Raw genomic sequence first — 15,979 nt, 5'->3', positions numbered from 1 at the left:
TCAGAGCAATACTCCTAAGTTGGCCGGTCTCCTTGCTGAAGTTGGCGCAGCGTGGACTCCGCCAAGGAGATGCGGACGGGGTCCTTGTATATAAAGCCCAGTGTCAGAAAAAATTCCTAATAATAATTGGATCCAGTAAGTCTGTTGAAGGGCGGGGGAAGGGTTAGGTCAGGGGAAGGCGTTACTTCTCATAGGAGGGAAATAGTGTGAACATGCGAGACCCACAATTTTTGTATTTCAGCTTATTTGTTGAATGAGAGGTGGGGGAAAAAATTCTGCATAGGTAGAAGGCCCAAAAATATTTATTTAACTACATATTGGACTGGTATTATTTACATACTAAAACTTGCAAAGCATTTTTTACATTCTGAACATGAATATGGCTATTCCCTTGTGTGAGATCTCTGATGTTTAACAAGTCCTTTTTTGTGTGTAAAACATTTCCCACATTCTGTACATGAAAATGGTTTCTCCCCTGTGTGAATTCTTCGATGTCTGACAAGATGTGATTTTGTTCTAAAACATTTCTCACATTCGGAACATGAAAAAGGTTTCTCCCCTGTGTGAATTCTTCGATGTCTGACAAGATGTGATTTTGTTCTAAAACATTTCTCACATTCGGAACATGAAAAAGGTTTCTCCCCTGTGTGCATTCTCTGATGTGTAACAAGATAAGATTTGTGATTAAAACATTTCCCACATTCTGAACATGAATAAGGCTTCTCGCCTCTATGACTTCTCTCATGTATAACAAGATATGATTTCCTTGTAAAACATTTCTTACATTCTGAACATGAGTATGGCTGCTCACCCGTATGTTCTCTCTGATGATTAACAAGTCTTGCTTTCTCTGTAAAACATTTTCCACATTCTGAACATGAAAAAGGCTTCTCTCCTGTGTGACATCGCTCATGTGCAACAAGATGTGTTTTCTGTGTAAAGCATTTCCCACATTCTGAACATGAATATGGCTTCTCACCTGTGTGTCTTTTCTCATGTTTAAATAGACTTGATTTAACTGTAAAACACTTTCCACATTCTAAACATGAAAATGGCTGTTCCCCTGTGTGACTTCTCTCATGTGCAACAAGACACTTTTTTTGTATAAAACATTTCCCACACTCGGAACATGAATATGGCTTCTCACCTGTGTGTCTTTTCTCATGATCAAATAGACTTGATTTAGCTGTAAAACACTTTCCACATTCTAAACATGAAAATGGCTTCACCCCTGTGTGACTTCGCTCATGTGCAATAAGATTTGATTTTTTTGTAAAACATTTCTCACATTCTGAACAAGAATATGGCTTCTCCCCTGTGTGAATTCTCTGATGTGCAATAAGATTTGATTTTTTTGTAAAACATTTCCCACATTCTGAACATGAATATGGCTTCTCATCTGTGTGAGTTTTCTCATCTTTAAGAAGACTTGATTTAGCTTTAAAACATTTTCCACATTCTAAACATGAAAAAGGCTGTTCCCCTGTGTGAATTCTCTCATGTGTAATAAGATTTGATTTTTTTGTAAAACATTTCCCACATTCTGAACATGGATATGGATTCTTTCTTGTGTGAGCTATTTGATGTTCACAACCAATTCTGTTATTTTTGTTTTGCATAATAGTCTGTGATGAATCAGAAGACAGAAACTTTTCAAAAGCATCATATGGTGGATCTTTACTGTGAAGAGCTGAGGATAAATCTGGGATATTGTCATTTTCTTCACATGTATCCGGTGTGATAATATGATCATGTGTGGTCAATTCTGAAAATGTAAGATGTGTCCCCGATCGGCTGGTGCAGTCATCTGCCAAGATTAAAACGGAAATTACAACATAACCATGAAATTAGATTAATAATTATAATATTTATACTTTCTAGAACATTTCAGTGCAAATTGTATTAAAATTCAATTAGGAAATGATGAAGGCACTCGTGGCAACAGAAGATATCAAAGCAGGGACTCATACATTATGTTAGACCATTAGGTTTCTGCTCTTTTCGTCTTGCACTTCGCCACTTTATAGGTCCATGTTTTACTGTACCTGTCACCAAAGTTTTGTGAAATATAAAATATTTATTTATATTTAGCGAAATACTCAGTGAAGGCTAGTGGAGGTCAACCTCCAAAAAGGTCCTCAAAACTATCCCACAACATTCACTTCCCATATAACAAATACAGAACCAACAAACAATAATGGAGAAAAGGTTTATGTAACAATATACAACACTGATAACAACATCGAAGTGCAGAATGAAACACACAAGCGACACATGTGCTAACCACTAAAAATACAGCAAACTAGTCTAAGCCCAAAGGGGATATATATTTATATCTATAATATAACGCTGGGAGCGTCACTCTGTCCGAATCCTTTATAGACTGCGCAAGCGCCGGCGCAGTATGGGCCTCACAGAGTGACGCTCCCAGGAGATCGCGGTTTGCGTAAATACTGAACGCACACCGCGATCTCCAACAGAGAAGCAGGGACCACCAGGAGGGTAAGTATGAGCTATAGTCACCTGTCCCCCGTTCCACCGCTGCGCGCCGCCATCTTCCCGATCCTCGGCCTGTGACGTTCAGTTCAGAGGGCGCGATGACGCGCTTAATGCGCGCCGGCGCCGCCCTCTGACTGACCAGTCACAGCCAGAGGACCGGGAAGATGGCGGCGCGCAGCGGTGGAACGGGGCCAGGTGAATATAGTAAGTGCTGGGGGGCCTGAGCTGGCGGCGATACCGGCACCTGACCCCGACAGTGCACCGGTGTCCCCGCCTGCTCAGGCCCCCCAGCACTCGGCGCCCAGTGACCATAGGTGAGTATGGCATTTTTTTTTAATATATTGCAGCAGCATACGGAGCATATAATACTATGGAGCATCTTATGGGGCCATAAACCATAATGGAGCATCTTATGGGGCCATAAACCATAATGGAGCAGTGTACGGGGGCATATAGTATGGAGCATCTTATGGGGGACATAAACCTTTATGGAACAGCGTACGGGGCATACACTATGGAGCATCTTATGGGGGCCATAAACCATAATGGAGCAGTGTACGGGGGCATACACTATGGAGCATCTTATGGGGGCCATAAACCTTTATGGAACAGCGTACGGGGCATACACTATGGAGCATCTTATGGGGGCCATAAACCATAATGAAGCAGTGTACGGGGGCATATACCATGGAGCATCTTATGGAGGCCATAAACCTTTATGGAACAGCGTACGGGGGCATATACTATGGAGCATCTTATGGGGGCCATAAACCTTTATGGAGCAGTGTACGGGGGCATATACTATGGAGCATCTTATGGGGGCCATAAACCTTTATGGAGCAGTGTACGGGGGCATATACTATGGAGCATCTTATGGGGCCATCAACCTTTATGGAGCAGTGTACGGGACATATACTATGGAGCATTTTATGGAGGCCATAAACCTTTATGGAGCAGCGTATGGGGCATATGGATGGGAGCAGCAAATTAAAGAATGGTGGCGCAGGATGGGAGCACACATGACAGAACGGGGGCGCAGGATGGGAGCAGCACATGACAGAACGGGGGCGCAGGATGGGAGCAGCACATGACAGAATGGGGGCGCAGGATGGGAGCAGCACATGACAGAATGGGGACGCAGGATGGGAGCAGCACATGACAGGATGGGGGCGCAGGATGGGAGCAGCACATGTCAGAATGGGGGCGCAGGATGGGAGCAGCACATGTCAGAATGGGGGCGCAGGATGGGAGCAGCACATGACAGGATGGGGACGCAGGATGGGAGCAGCACATGACAGGATGGGGACGCAGGATGGGTGCAGCACATGTCAGAATGGAGGCGCAGGATGGGAGCAGCACATATCAGAATGGGGGCACAGGATTGGAGCAGCACATGTCAGAATGGGGGCGCAGGATGGGAGCAGCACATGATAAGATGGGGGCGCAGGATGGAGCAGCACATACCAGGATGGAGACCATATACCAATATAAATGCTCGCCACCCGGGCGTGGAACGGGTTCAATAGCTAGTATATATATATACCATGTGTGCTACCAGTGGCAACAGAGCTTCTATCAGCACAATATTTTCAAAACACAGCCCAATAAAACCTGTTCAGAAATGGCAGTAACCCCGTCACTCCCTAGTGACCACCAATACATCTTTTTACTGACCTGCGATATAAGAGACTAGCATCCCCCAATGGTTGACAATTCCGCAGCTATCAGCTGTACAGTATAGCTGACAACTTTATGCATCAGCCATGATCAGTATTGGCACCGACTAAAGCCGTTTAACCCCTTAAATACTGCTGTAAATAGTGACTACAGCATCCAGATGATTAACACAGTGTTGGGGCTCCCTATTTATCCCCATCGGCACCCTAAGTCCTTGATCGTGTGGTCCTCATGTTTGCAATGGCAGTTCATGACCAAATAATGGCCTTAAAGAGAACCTGTCACCACCCTGGCGTTTTTAATTAAAAGAGCCACCTTGTGCAGCACTAATGCTGCATTTTGTCAAGATGGCTCTTTTATTTGGGATCCCTTCCAATGCTGCAATATTCGTTTTTTTAATTTGCCCGCCATACCTGTAGTCTGTCCGGAGGGCATGTCTTTTCCCCCTGGACACAAACGCCTCCCAGCCATCACTCGGCCACTCCGGGCGCCGCCTTCTCTGCCTTCATTAACTTCCCCGGCGCCATGTGATGTGAGTCAAAGGGCAGCGCAAACTGCGCACGTCCGAGAAAGAAACTTACAGCGCAGGCGCCGGGGACGTTAATAAAGGCAGAGGAGGCAGCGCACGGTGATGGCTGGGAGGCATTTGTGTCGGGAAGAAAAGACATGACCCCCGGACAGACTACAGGTATGGCGGGCAAATTAAAAAAAAATGAATATTGCAGCATTGGAAGGAACCCCAAATAAAAGAGCCACCTTGACAGAATGCAGCATTAGTGCTACACAAGGTTGCTATATTAGTTAAAAACGCCAGGGGGTGGTGACCGGTTCCCTTTAAAATCTTCCAGCAATAGTGGCCTGTTGAGACGTTATTAAAATTTAGATGCTAAAAATAAACTTCTTAACTCCTGTCATAACACATTGCATTAATTCCTGAAAAGCACCTGAAGGATTAATAAACTACCTGAAAGCAATTTTGAATATGTTAAGAGGGATTGTTTTTAAAGTGGTATCACGTTGGGGGTCCTACATATTGGAAACCCCAAAAAATCACTTCTAAACTGAGCAGGTCCCTAAAAAAGATAAGTTTAGTAAATTTCCTTGAAAAAATGAAAAATGACCAATACATGACTTGTTAGAATTCTAACAAAATAAAACAACATTTTGCAAATGGTGCTGATATAAAGCAGACACGAGGGAAATTATATTCATTAATGTTTTTGTGGTGTGACTACTTGGGATTACAGGGATAATCATTCAAAGTTCAAAAATTGATAATTTTTAAAAAATGTTGTTAAAATTTCTGATATTTATAAACACTGAAAATATCAATATAAATTTACCACTACCATAAAGTGCAATGTGTCATGAAAAAACAGTCTCAAAATCAATAGGATATGTAAGCATTCCAGAGTTAATACCACATAAAGTCACAGTGGTCAGATTTGAAAAAACTAAGAGGTTAAGAACGCAGCCTATATTTGATTTTGCATTTACATTTTTTCCTTCTCATGCTCAGAGAGACCACTTTTTCAATATCCTGACAATACAGTTATCATGAGGGCAGTTGTTTCTCTTTTTTTGCAGTAAGAGTTGTTGTTTTGTATGACACCATTCACTTTACCATTTAATTTACTGAAAAACAGGAAATAAAGAAGCTATAAGCGGGAAAAATCGGTAACTACACTTAATGGTAATTTTTTTTCCTCAAACCATTACAGACCCGATATATGCCAACCATTCTTTATTGTTCTCATCCACTATGTGTTGGTTTTTATATTGTGATGTTGGCAGAAAAGCAATAGCTTAATATTTAAGTGTTTATTTAATTCCTTTGTGGCAATTTTCCTTCTTGCAGTTTCAGTTGAATTTTCTTTCTTGCCCTTCTTCCAAGAACCTTAACTTTTTTTATTTTTCCATGTGATGGCTTGATTCTTTTTTTTTTCTGACGAATTCTTGTTTTGAATATTAATTTAATCATACAACAAACTGGAAAACAGTAAAATCAATTTTTCCATTGTTGCTTCGGGTTTTGAGTTAATTTTATTGTAAAAATTACCTGCCAACATCATTCTCCAGGTCAGAATTACAGAGATGCAAAACTTGTAGGATTCTATAAGAAAAATATTGGTATCTGTTGCCATTTATTGAGACTCATAACTTATTTTTTCGTCATTGAAGCTGTGTGAGGGATTGGGGATTGGTTTTTCTTGGTGAACTGATATTTTAAATGAAACAATTTTATTGTTTTATACCTAATTCTTTCAGGAGTGGAAGCAATTATTTTTAGGACCTCGGGGGACCGAAACCTGCAATAACACGAGCTCTTTTTCTGTATTTTTTTGTTGGAAAAAAAACTACCATGTCATTTACTAAATTTGAAACTTGGCCATCCAATTTTTCTACCAGTCAAATCAAACATTAATATTCTGTGTTACAAACCCTAAAGAGATTAACAGTAAGGTTGGAGTCACGCTAAACGTATGAAAAATCGGTCGGAGTCTACCTGCCGAGAGTCGCATGAGTGTAATGCGAGTGTCAGGCGATTTTTCACACCTAGCATCCGATTTACATCCGATTGTAATGCGATTTAAACATGAGCTTTTACATAGAGCAATTCTCTAGGTCAATTACACATCGGTTTCCAAGGAAATATTCTTCAAAACACACACAAACAGACATACATATACAGTTGTGCTCAAAAGTTTACATATCCCGGCAGAATTTTTGTTTTCTTGGCCTTTTTTCAGGGAATATGAATAACACAAAAACTCCACTCATGGTTAGTGGTTCGGTGAAGCCATTTCTTGTCTACTGTGTTTTCTCTTTTTGAATCATAATGACAACCCTGGTTGCCTGGTTGCTAGGAATCCCCACATGTAAATCATTCAGCTGCGGCGAGAAAAACTAAAACTCCGAGCACTAAAAAATACTGGGAGGACCCCCGAGCATGCTCGAGAAATGTCGAGTAACGAGTATATTCGCTCATCAGTAAAGGGGACCTAAACATGCAATCACATGAGCTCTTCTTCAGTATACTGCATTTTATAGTCGCCTATCATGAAGCTCTGCATTATTGTGTGGAAATAAACACCTTTTAATTTAGTCAATTTAAAAGATTGCAATCAAATTTTTCTGCCAGTCCAATCAGACAATAATATTCTGTGTTACAGATCCTAAAATTATCAACACATATTTCTAAAATCCAGTGACTGAGAAGAATCTGTTACTTCTCGGCATTTAGTGTTTACTACTCACCTGTGCAGTTATCTGTGGGAATCTCCTCATTACACCGCTCATCACCCCTCACATATGTCTCTGTAGTATTAATATGGGGCAGATCTTTACCCTGAATTAAATATTGTAAAAGTCAGAGAGAGATGAAAAAGTCCTAAGAAATGATTTAGAAGAACAGAAAAGATGAGATAAATGCAAGTCTCCTGTATAAATCCAACCTGTCGACTTCTAACTGTAATCAGCAGTCTCCATAACCAGAAAAATAATTGTGAGAAGTTTCCAGACAACATCTAATGTCTGTGATCAGCTTCATCCTGTCATCTCTACCAAGTATAAAACATACACTGAATGGCCACATTATTAGAGACACCCGTCTAGTAGCCCGTTGGACTCCTCTGGTCTTCAGAGCCTCAGCAAATTATTTTGTCAATAACAGAAAGTGTTAATCCTTCTGCATGAATAGTTGCCACAATATAGGTGGAGATACTGACTTGCTCTGAACAAGTCATTCTTACTTGTAATGCAGATGTTCCATAGGATTAATAACTAAACACTGTAAGAGCCGGGTAAGCAAGAAAAAAAAATGTATTGTCATGTTCCTAGAAACAATCCATGACAATATGACAATTGTGGCATCGAGCATTGTCCTGCCGTAAGTGTCCTTCTGCCAGAAAAGGATGAACCTAGTGGACCACTGGCCACAAAGCCTAGGTAAGCTCCTGAGCCGAAGAGCTGTTTATTTGTACACCCTAGTTGTATTAAGCTGCAGGACATGACTGTGCACCACCTGTTCTTAGAATGAATTGTGATGAAAGCTTCTTACTTCTTCAGTTAATGAGTTCCTTGTATTCATAGGATTTGTTTTTCCTGGATGTTTTTCCTCAATCACAACATTCTCAGTATAATCTCACCACCACTGTATGTAATAAATGGTCAAAGTCGATCACTTCACTTTATGTTCCCATTATAATGTAAATTCACATTGCAAATGTCCACAGAAAAGTGATCACTGGATTTCCTGCTGTACTCTGAAGTCACTGGTCACATTTCAATTTAGGAAAGTTTACATTAGAAAAGTTTTGGTGTCTCTAATAAATCGACCGTTCAGTTTATAATACTGGTGGATAAAACAAGACTGAACACAAGACCTTCGTAGGCTTCTTCATATCCCTGGGAAGCTTGGCGTAATAATCATGGTTACAAAGATCGCGAACAGGCCCATGCAGGGAAAGCCCACTGACGCCAGCACAATCTACAACTGGATGTGCGTCCGTGGACGAACCTGAACACAAGACATTCACGGCCTTCAACATATCACTGGGAAGCATGGTGGCAACCAGGCCTGAGCGGGTGGAGGCCCAGCCGATGCCAGCACAATATTCAACTAGATGTGAGTCCAAGAACGTACATTCAGTTGAAGTGTATTGTGGCAAAGAGACCAGTACGGTCCGAACGCAGCAAAATACACTGCCGGCCAATCAGAGGCCAGCAGCTGACATCGGCTTGCATGTGAATGGTGGAGGCTGAAGTCAGATGCCGACTTCTGAAGAGATCGCAGCGCGGCAGGTCAGTGTAGGGCAGAATGCGGGATATGTATACCAGGATTGGGGCCAGAATGAGGGCTATATACAGGGTGATTATGAAAGATTCATCTGGTTTTGCATTTATATTACTGCAAAGACATAAATTTCACCAGTTTGTAGTAACAATTTATCAAAAGGTCACATCTCAGAGTTTGAGACTGACTTGAAACTCACCAGATAACATCAGATCCAAAAATGGCAACAATGCAAAAGAATAGCCCCAAGGTATCCTGATCTGACACTGTGTGACTTCCTTTGGGGGTATGTCAAAGACCGTTTATTTGCATCCTTTGCCAGCAACACTGGATCAACTCAGAGACTGCATTACTGCTGCTCTAATATCGACGGGGACATGCTGTTTCGTGGTTGGGTAGAACTGGATTAATGCATTGATGTGTGTCATGTGCTAAACTTGGAGAGCTTATGTTCGCTATCATGTGCCATTCACCATTGTGCATGTAATACCATTTGAAACCCAATGAATCTTTTATAATCACCCTGTATATAATAACAAGGGGTCCAGGATAAGGGACATATACAGGTCCTTCTCAAAAAATTAGCATATAGTGTTAAATTTCATTATTTACCATAATGTAATGATTACAATTAAACTTTCATATATTATAGATTCATTATCCACCAACTGAAATTTGTCAGGTCTTTTATTGTTTTAATACTGATGATTTTGGCATACAACTCCTGATAACCCAAAAAACCTGTCTCAATAAATTAGCATATCAAGAAAAGGTTCTCTAAACGACCTATTACCCTAATCTTCTGAATCAACTAATTAACTCTAAACACATGCAAAAGATACCTGAGGCTTATATAAACTCCCTGCCTGGTTCATTACTCAAAACCCCCATCATGGGTAAGATTAGCGACCTGACAGATGTCAAGAAGGCCATCATTGACACCCTCAAGCAAGAGGGTAAGACCCAGAAAGAAATTTCTCAACAAATAGGCTGTTCCCAGAGTGCTGTATCAAGGCACCTCAATGGTAAGTCTGTTGGAAGGAAACAATGTGGCAGAAAACGCTGTACAACGAGAAGAGGAGACCGGACCCTGAGGAAGATTGTGGAGAAGGACCGATTCCAGACCTTGGGGAACCTGAGGAAGCAGTGGACTGAGTCTGGTGTGGCAACATCCAGAGCCACCGTGCACAGGCGTGTGCAGGAAATGGGCTACAGGTGCCGCATTCCCCAGGTAAAGCCACTTTTGAACCATAAACAGCGGCAGAAGCGCCTGACCTGGGCTACAGAGAAGCAGCACTGGACTGTTGCTAAGTGGTCCCAAGTACTTTTTTCTGATGAAAGCAAATTTTGCATGTCATTCGGAAATCAAGGTGCCAGAGTCTGGAGGAAGACTGGGGAGAAGGAAATGCCAAAATGCCTGAAGTCCAGTGTCAAGTACCCACAGTCAGTGATGGTGTGGGGTGCCATGTCAGCTGCTGGTGTTGGTCCACTGTGTTTCATCAAGGGCAGGGTCAATGCTTTATGGTGATGAAGATTTCATTTTTTCAGCACGACCTGGCACCTGCTCACAGTGCCAAAACCACTGGTAAATGGTTTACTGACCATGGTATTACTGTGCTCAATTGGCCTGCCAACTCTCCTGACCTGAACCCCATAGAGAATCTGTGGGATATTGTGAAGAGAAAGTTGAGAGACGCAAGACCCAACACTCTGGTTGAGCTTAAGGCCGCTATTGAAGCATCCTGGGCCTCCATAACATCTCAGCAGTGTCACAGGCTGATTGCCTCCATGCCACGCCGCATTGAAGCAGTCATTTCTGCCAAAGGATTCCCGGCCAAGTATTGAGTGCATAACTGAACATTATTATTTGATGGTTTTTTTGTTTGTTATTAAAAAACACTTTTATTTGATTGGATGGGTGAAATATGCTAATTTATTGAGACAGGTTTTTTGGGTTATCAGGAGTTGTATGCCAAAATCATCAGTATTAAAACAATAAAAGACCTGACAAATTTCAGTTGGTGGATAATGAATCTATAATATATGAAAGTTTAATTGTAATCATTACATTATGGTAAATAATGAAATTTAACACTATATGCTAATTTTTTGAGAAGGACCTGTATACAAGGATGGGGGGTGCAGACTGGACAAAATCTTGCACCAGGGCCCATTCGACTCTAGCTGCACCACTGCTAGGAAGATTTCATGACACCTTTTCACTATTTACCTGTTGATTCTGAGAAACATCGGGGTCTTCTCGTTTAATGTCCTGTGGAAGAAGAGGACGGGGACATCTCTCTGGTGTTGTCCTCTCACTGGATAGAACTGGAGGAAACACATACAGGGACTGAATTCATTCTCTACATACAGATAATTATAGGCCGTGTGTATTTAGTCCTGTCTATTACCTGGTGATGTGAGGGGCTGGGGAACCTCCATCATGACGTCCTTGTACAGATCTCTGTGTCCTTCTAAATACTCCCACTCCTCCATGGAGAAAAAGACGGCGACATCCTGACTCCTTATAGGAACCTGACACATACAATGATACCGTCATCCCCCGATCCCTCCATAGCGTTACTGTATAATGTCCCAGCATTCCCAGCAGTGTCACCTCTCCAGTCAGCAGCTCAATCATCTTGTAGATGAGTTCTAGGATCTTCTGGTCATTGATGTCCTCATGTATCAGGGGGTGAGGTGGAGGCCCCGTGATTGGGCTCAGGGGTCTTCCCCATCCCTCAGACACAGGGTCCTGACAGCGCTCACTAGAGGTCTTCTTCACTACTGTGTAATCCTGGTTATGGAGAGACACATTAATAAATCTCACTACAGACATTTCCAGAGTCCTCACCTCTCCAGTTCTGTCCATCTGTTATTCCCATAGATAAGAATGATGTAATGTGACGTCATCAGAATCTCTCACCTCTCCAGTAAGCCGGAAGAGGATCTCTAGGGTGAGGTGTAATATCCTCTCCGCCATCTTGTCCCTGTCCCTATCCATCCTTGTAGGGTCACTCAGGAGAATTCTCTTATATAGAAGATCTCCACTGAGAGGATCCGATATTGTAGGGACCTGAATGGGGAGAAGATGATGATGTAAGATCATAAAGATCCCATGTAAGAAATCTCCGGAGCTGTTACCGGCGTCACATGATCACTACATCCAGTCATGGCCCCGTCCTGCCCCCAGTATAACATGGGACATACTAAAAGGAATGAAGAAAAGGAATAAATAAAAAGAATGAGCATAATAACTTATCGGTCTAAAAATATTGAGAGGTATTATAGATTTCTTCTGCATCTTAGCCATAGAATGAACATGAATTATATGTAGATAATAGAGGATAATTCCTGATAGGTGGGGAATGACTAATGATATGAATGATAATACGCATTCCCCACCTATCAGGCTCAGGGAATATAATATACACCTGTTTATATGGGATGTGTTCATTCCTCTATTATCTACATATAATTCATGTTCATTCTATGGCTAAGATGCAGAAGAAATCTATAATACCTCTCAATATTTTTAGACCGATAAGTTATTATGCTCATTCTTTTTATTTATTCCTTTTCTTCATTCTTTTTAGTATGTCCCGTATAACACACAGTCCCATTATAGTCACATACAGAGATTTATCACAGGCTCAGCACTGAGGGGGTTAATGTCCCCTGCACCCAGTAATGGGGAATCTCCAGCACCTACCTCCTCCTGCAGAGCCGCACACCACATATATGGCTGTTCGGTGCGCACAGGACCTGTGATGACGTCACAGGAGGGGAGGAGTCAGGGGGTCACATGATCAGGGGCCTCAGTGCATGCAGGAAGGGGTTTACAGTGTGCCTGTGGATGTAGCAGAGGTGTATGGAGCGGAGCCGTGTGTGTACGAGGTGTATGGAGCGGAGCCATGAATGTACGAAGTGTACGGAGCGGAGCCGTGTGTACGAGGTGTACGGAGCGGAGCCGTGTGTGTACAAGGTGTACGGAGCGGAGCCGTGTGTGTACGGAGCGGAGCCGTGTGTGTACGAGGTGTACGGAGCATAGCCGTGTGTGTACGAGGTGTACGGAGCGGAGCCATGTGTGTACGAGGTGTACGGAGAGGAGCCGTGTGTGTACGAGGTGTACGGAGCGGAGCCGTGTGTACGAGGTGTACGGAGCATAGCCGTGTGTGTACGAGGTGTACGGAGCGGAGCCGTGTGTGTACGAGGTGTACGGAGCGGAGCCGTGTGTGTACGAGGTGTACGTAGCGGAGCCGTGTGTGTACGAGGTGTACGGAGCGGAGCCGTGTGTGTACGAGGTGTACGGAGCGGAGCCGTGTGTGTACGAGGTGTACGGAGCGGAGCCGTGTGTGTACGAGGTGTACGGAGCGGAGCCGTGTGTGTACGAGGTGTACGGAGAGGAGCCGTGTGTGTACGAGGTGTACGGAGCGGAGCCGTGTGTGTACGAGGTGTACGGAGCGGAGCCGTGTGTGTACGAGGTGTACGGAGAGGAGCCGTGTGTGTACGAGGTGTACGGAGAGGAGCCGTGTGTGTACGAGGTGTACGGAGCGGAGCCGTGTGTGTACGAGGTGTACGGAGCGGAGCCGTGTGTGTACGAGGTGTACGGAGCAGAGCCGTGTGTGTACGAGGTGTACGGAGAGGAGCCGTGTGTGTACGAGGTGTACGGAGAGGAGCCGTGTGTGTACGAGGTGTACGGAGCGGAGCCGTGTGTGTACGAGGTGTACGGAGCGGAGCTGTGTGTGTACGATGTCTGCTCCAGCATTACATTTAACTCTATACTCTCTCTCAGTACACCTGCTTCCTATATTTGTGGTCTGGAGGTAATTCAATCTAATGAGTATACATCATTATGGGTTCCCATATGCCGTTCTTTATGTGTTATTGCAATTAGTTTTGTTGCTTATATTTGATCCACGGTGATATATGGTTAGACCTGCTTGTGTGAGGTATCCATATACTGGTATACAACAGTTACAAATATATTTTCAAGGCAGTGACACTTTATCTCTCAGCTTAGGAGTGCTGTTCATGCAGACATCTTATACTGTGTTTATTAACCCCTTTACCCCCAAGGGTGCTTTGCACGTTATGGACCGGGCCAATTTTTACAATTCTGACCACTGTCCCTTTATGAGGTTATAACTCTGGAACGCTTCAACGGATCCCGGTGATTCTGACATTGTTTTCTCGTGACATATTGTACTTCATGATAGTGGTAAAATTTCTTTGATATTACCTGCGTTTATTTGTGAAAAAAACGGAAACATGGCGAAAATTTTGAAAATTTCGCAATTTTCCAATTTTGAATTTTTATGCAATTAAATCACACAGATATGTCACACAAAATACTTAATAAGTAACATTTCCCGCATGTCTACTTTACATCAGCACAATTTTGGAACCAAATTTTTTTTTTATTAGGGAGTTATAAGGGTTAAAAGTTGACCAGCAATTTCTCATTTTTACAACACCATTTTATTTTAGGGACCACATCTCATTTGAAGTCATTTTGAGGGGTCTAAATGATAGAAAATACCCAAGTGTGACACCATTCTAAAAGCTGCACCCCTCAAGGTTCTCAAAACCACATTCAAGAAGTTTATTAACCCTTAAGGTGTTTCACAGGAATTTTTGGAATGTTTAAATAAAAATGAACATTTAACTTTTTTTCACAAAAAATTTACTTCAGCTCCAATTTGTTTTATTTTGCCAAGAGTTACAGGAGAAAATGGACCCCAAACCTTGTTGTACAATTTGTCCTGAGTACACCGATACCCCATAAGTGGAGGTAAACCACTGTTTGGGCGCATGACAGAGCTTGGAAGCGAAGGAGCGCCATTTGACTTTTTAATGCAAAATTGACTGGAATTGAGATGGGACGCCATGTTGCGTTTGGAGAGCCACTGATTTGCCTAAACATTGAAACCCCCCACAAGTGACACCATTTTGGAAAGTAGACCCCCTAAGGAACTTATCTAGAGGTGTGGTGAGCACTTTGACCCACCAAGTGCTAAACAGAAGTTTATAATGCAGAACCGTAAAAATAAAAAATAAAAATTTTTCACAAAAATTATCTTTTCGCCCCCAATTTTTTATTTTCCCAATGGTAAGAGAAGAAATTGGAACCAAAAAGTTGTTGCACAATTTGTCCTGAGTACTCTGATACCCCATATGTGGGGGTAAACCACTGTTTGGGCGCATGGGAGACCTCGGAAGGGAAGGAGCACCGTTTGACCTTTCAATGCAAAATTGATAGGAATTGAGATGGGACGCCATGTTGCGTTTGAAGAGCCGCTGATGTGCCTAAACATTGAAACCCCCCACAAGTGACACCATTTTGGAAAGTAGACCCCCTAAGGAACTTATCTAGAGGTGTGGTGAGCACTTTGACCCACCAAGTGCTTCACAGAAGTTTATAATGCAGAGCCGTAAAAAATAAAACAAAATTTTTTTCCCACAAATATTATTTTTTAGCCCCCAGTTTTGTATTTTCCCAAAGGTAACAGGAGAAATTGGACCCCAAAATTTGTTGTGCAATTTGTCCTGAGTGCGCTGATACCCCATATGTGGGGGGGAACCACCGTTTGGGCGCATGGGAAGGCTCGGAAGGGAAGGAGCGCCATTTGAAATACAGACTTAGATGGAATGGTCTGCAGGCATCACATTGCGTTTGCAGAGCCCCTAATGTACCTAAACAGTAGAAACCCCCCACAAGTGACCCCATGTTGGAAACTAGACCCCCAAAGGAACTTATCTAGATGTGTTGTGAGAACTTTGAGCCCCCAAGTGTTTCACTACAGTTTATAACGCAGAGCCGTGAAAATTAAAAAATCTTTTTTTTCCCACAAAACTTATTTTTTAGCCCCCAGTTTTGTATTTTCCCAAGGGTAACAGGAGAAATTGGACCCCAAAAGTTGTTGTCCAATTTGTCCTGAGTACGCTGATACCCCATATGTTGGGGTAAACTCCTGTTTGGGCACACGGGAGAGCTCGGAAGGGAAG

The 15,979-nt window shown here is 42.7% G+C and overlaps 1 protein-coding gene across 1 annotated transcript; it reads right to left on the bottom strand.

The window, feature by feature from the left end:
• Positions 1–285: 285 nt before the first annotated feature.
• Positions 286–12,721, bottom strand: LOC138664067 (oocyte zinc finger protein XlCOF6-like). The gene is made up of 7 exons (XM_069750488.1): positions 12,684–12,721; positions 11,898–12,047; positions 11,589–11,768; positions 11,383–11,506; positions 11,202–11,299; positions 7,435–7,525; positions 286–1,807 (listed from the first exon to the last, which is right to left on the bottom strand). Exons 1-7 carry the CDS (start codon positions 12,708–12,710, stop codon positions 384–386), a joined length of 2,094 nt encoding a protein of 697 aa, XP_069606589.1. The 5' UTR covers positions 12,711–12,721; the 3' UTR covers positions 286–383.
• Positions 12,722–15,979: the final 3,258 nt, after the last annotated feature.

The sequence above is a fragment of the Ranitomeya imitator genome, chromosome 2, assembly GCF_032444005.1.
Source record: "Ranitomeya imitator isolate aRanImi1 chromosome 2, aRanImi1.pri, whole genome shotgun sequence".
NCBI classification, from domain to species: domain Eukaryota; kingdom Metazoa; phylum Chordata; class Amphibia; order Anura; family Dendrobatidae; genus Ranitomeya; species Ranitomeya imitator.
The sequence above is the reverse complement of the archived record's forward strand: the minus strand, read 5'-3'. Positions and strand labels throughout refer to the sequence as shown.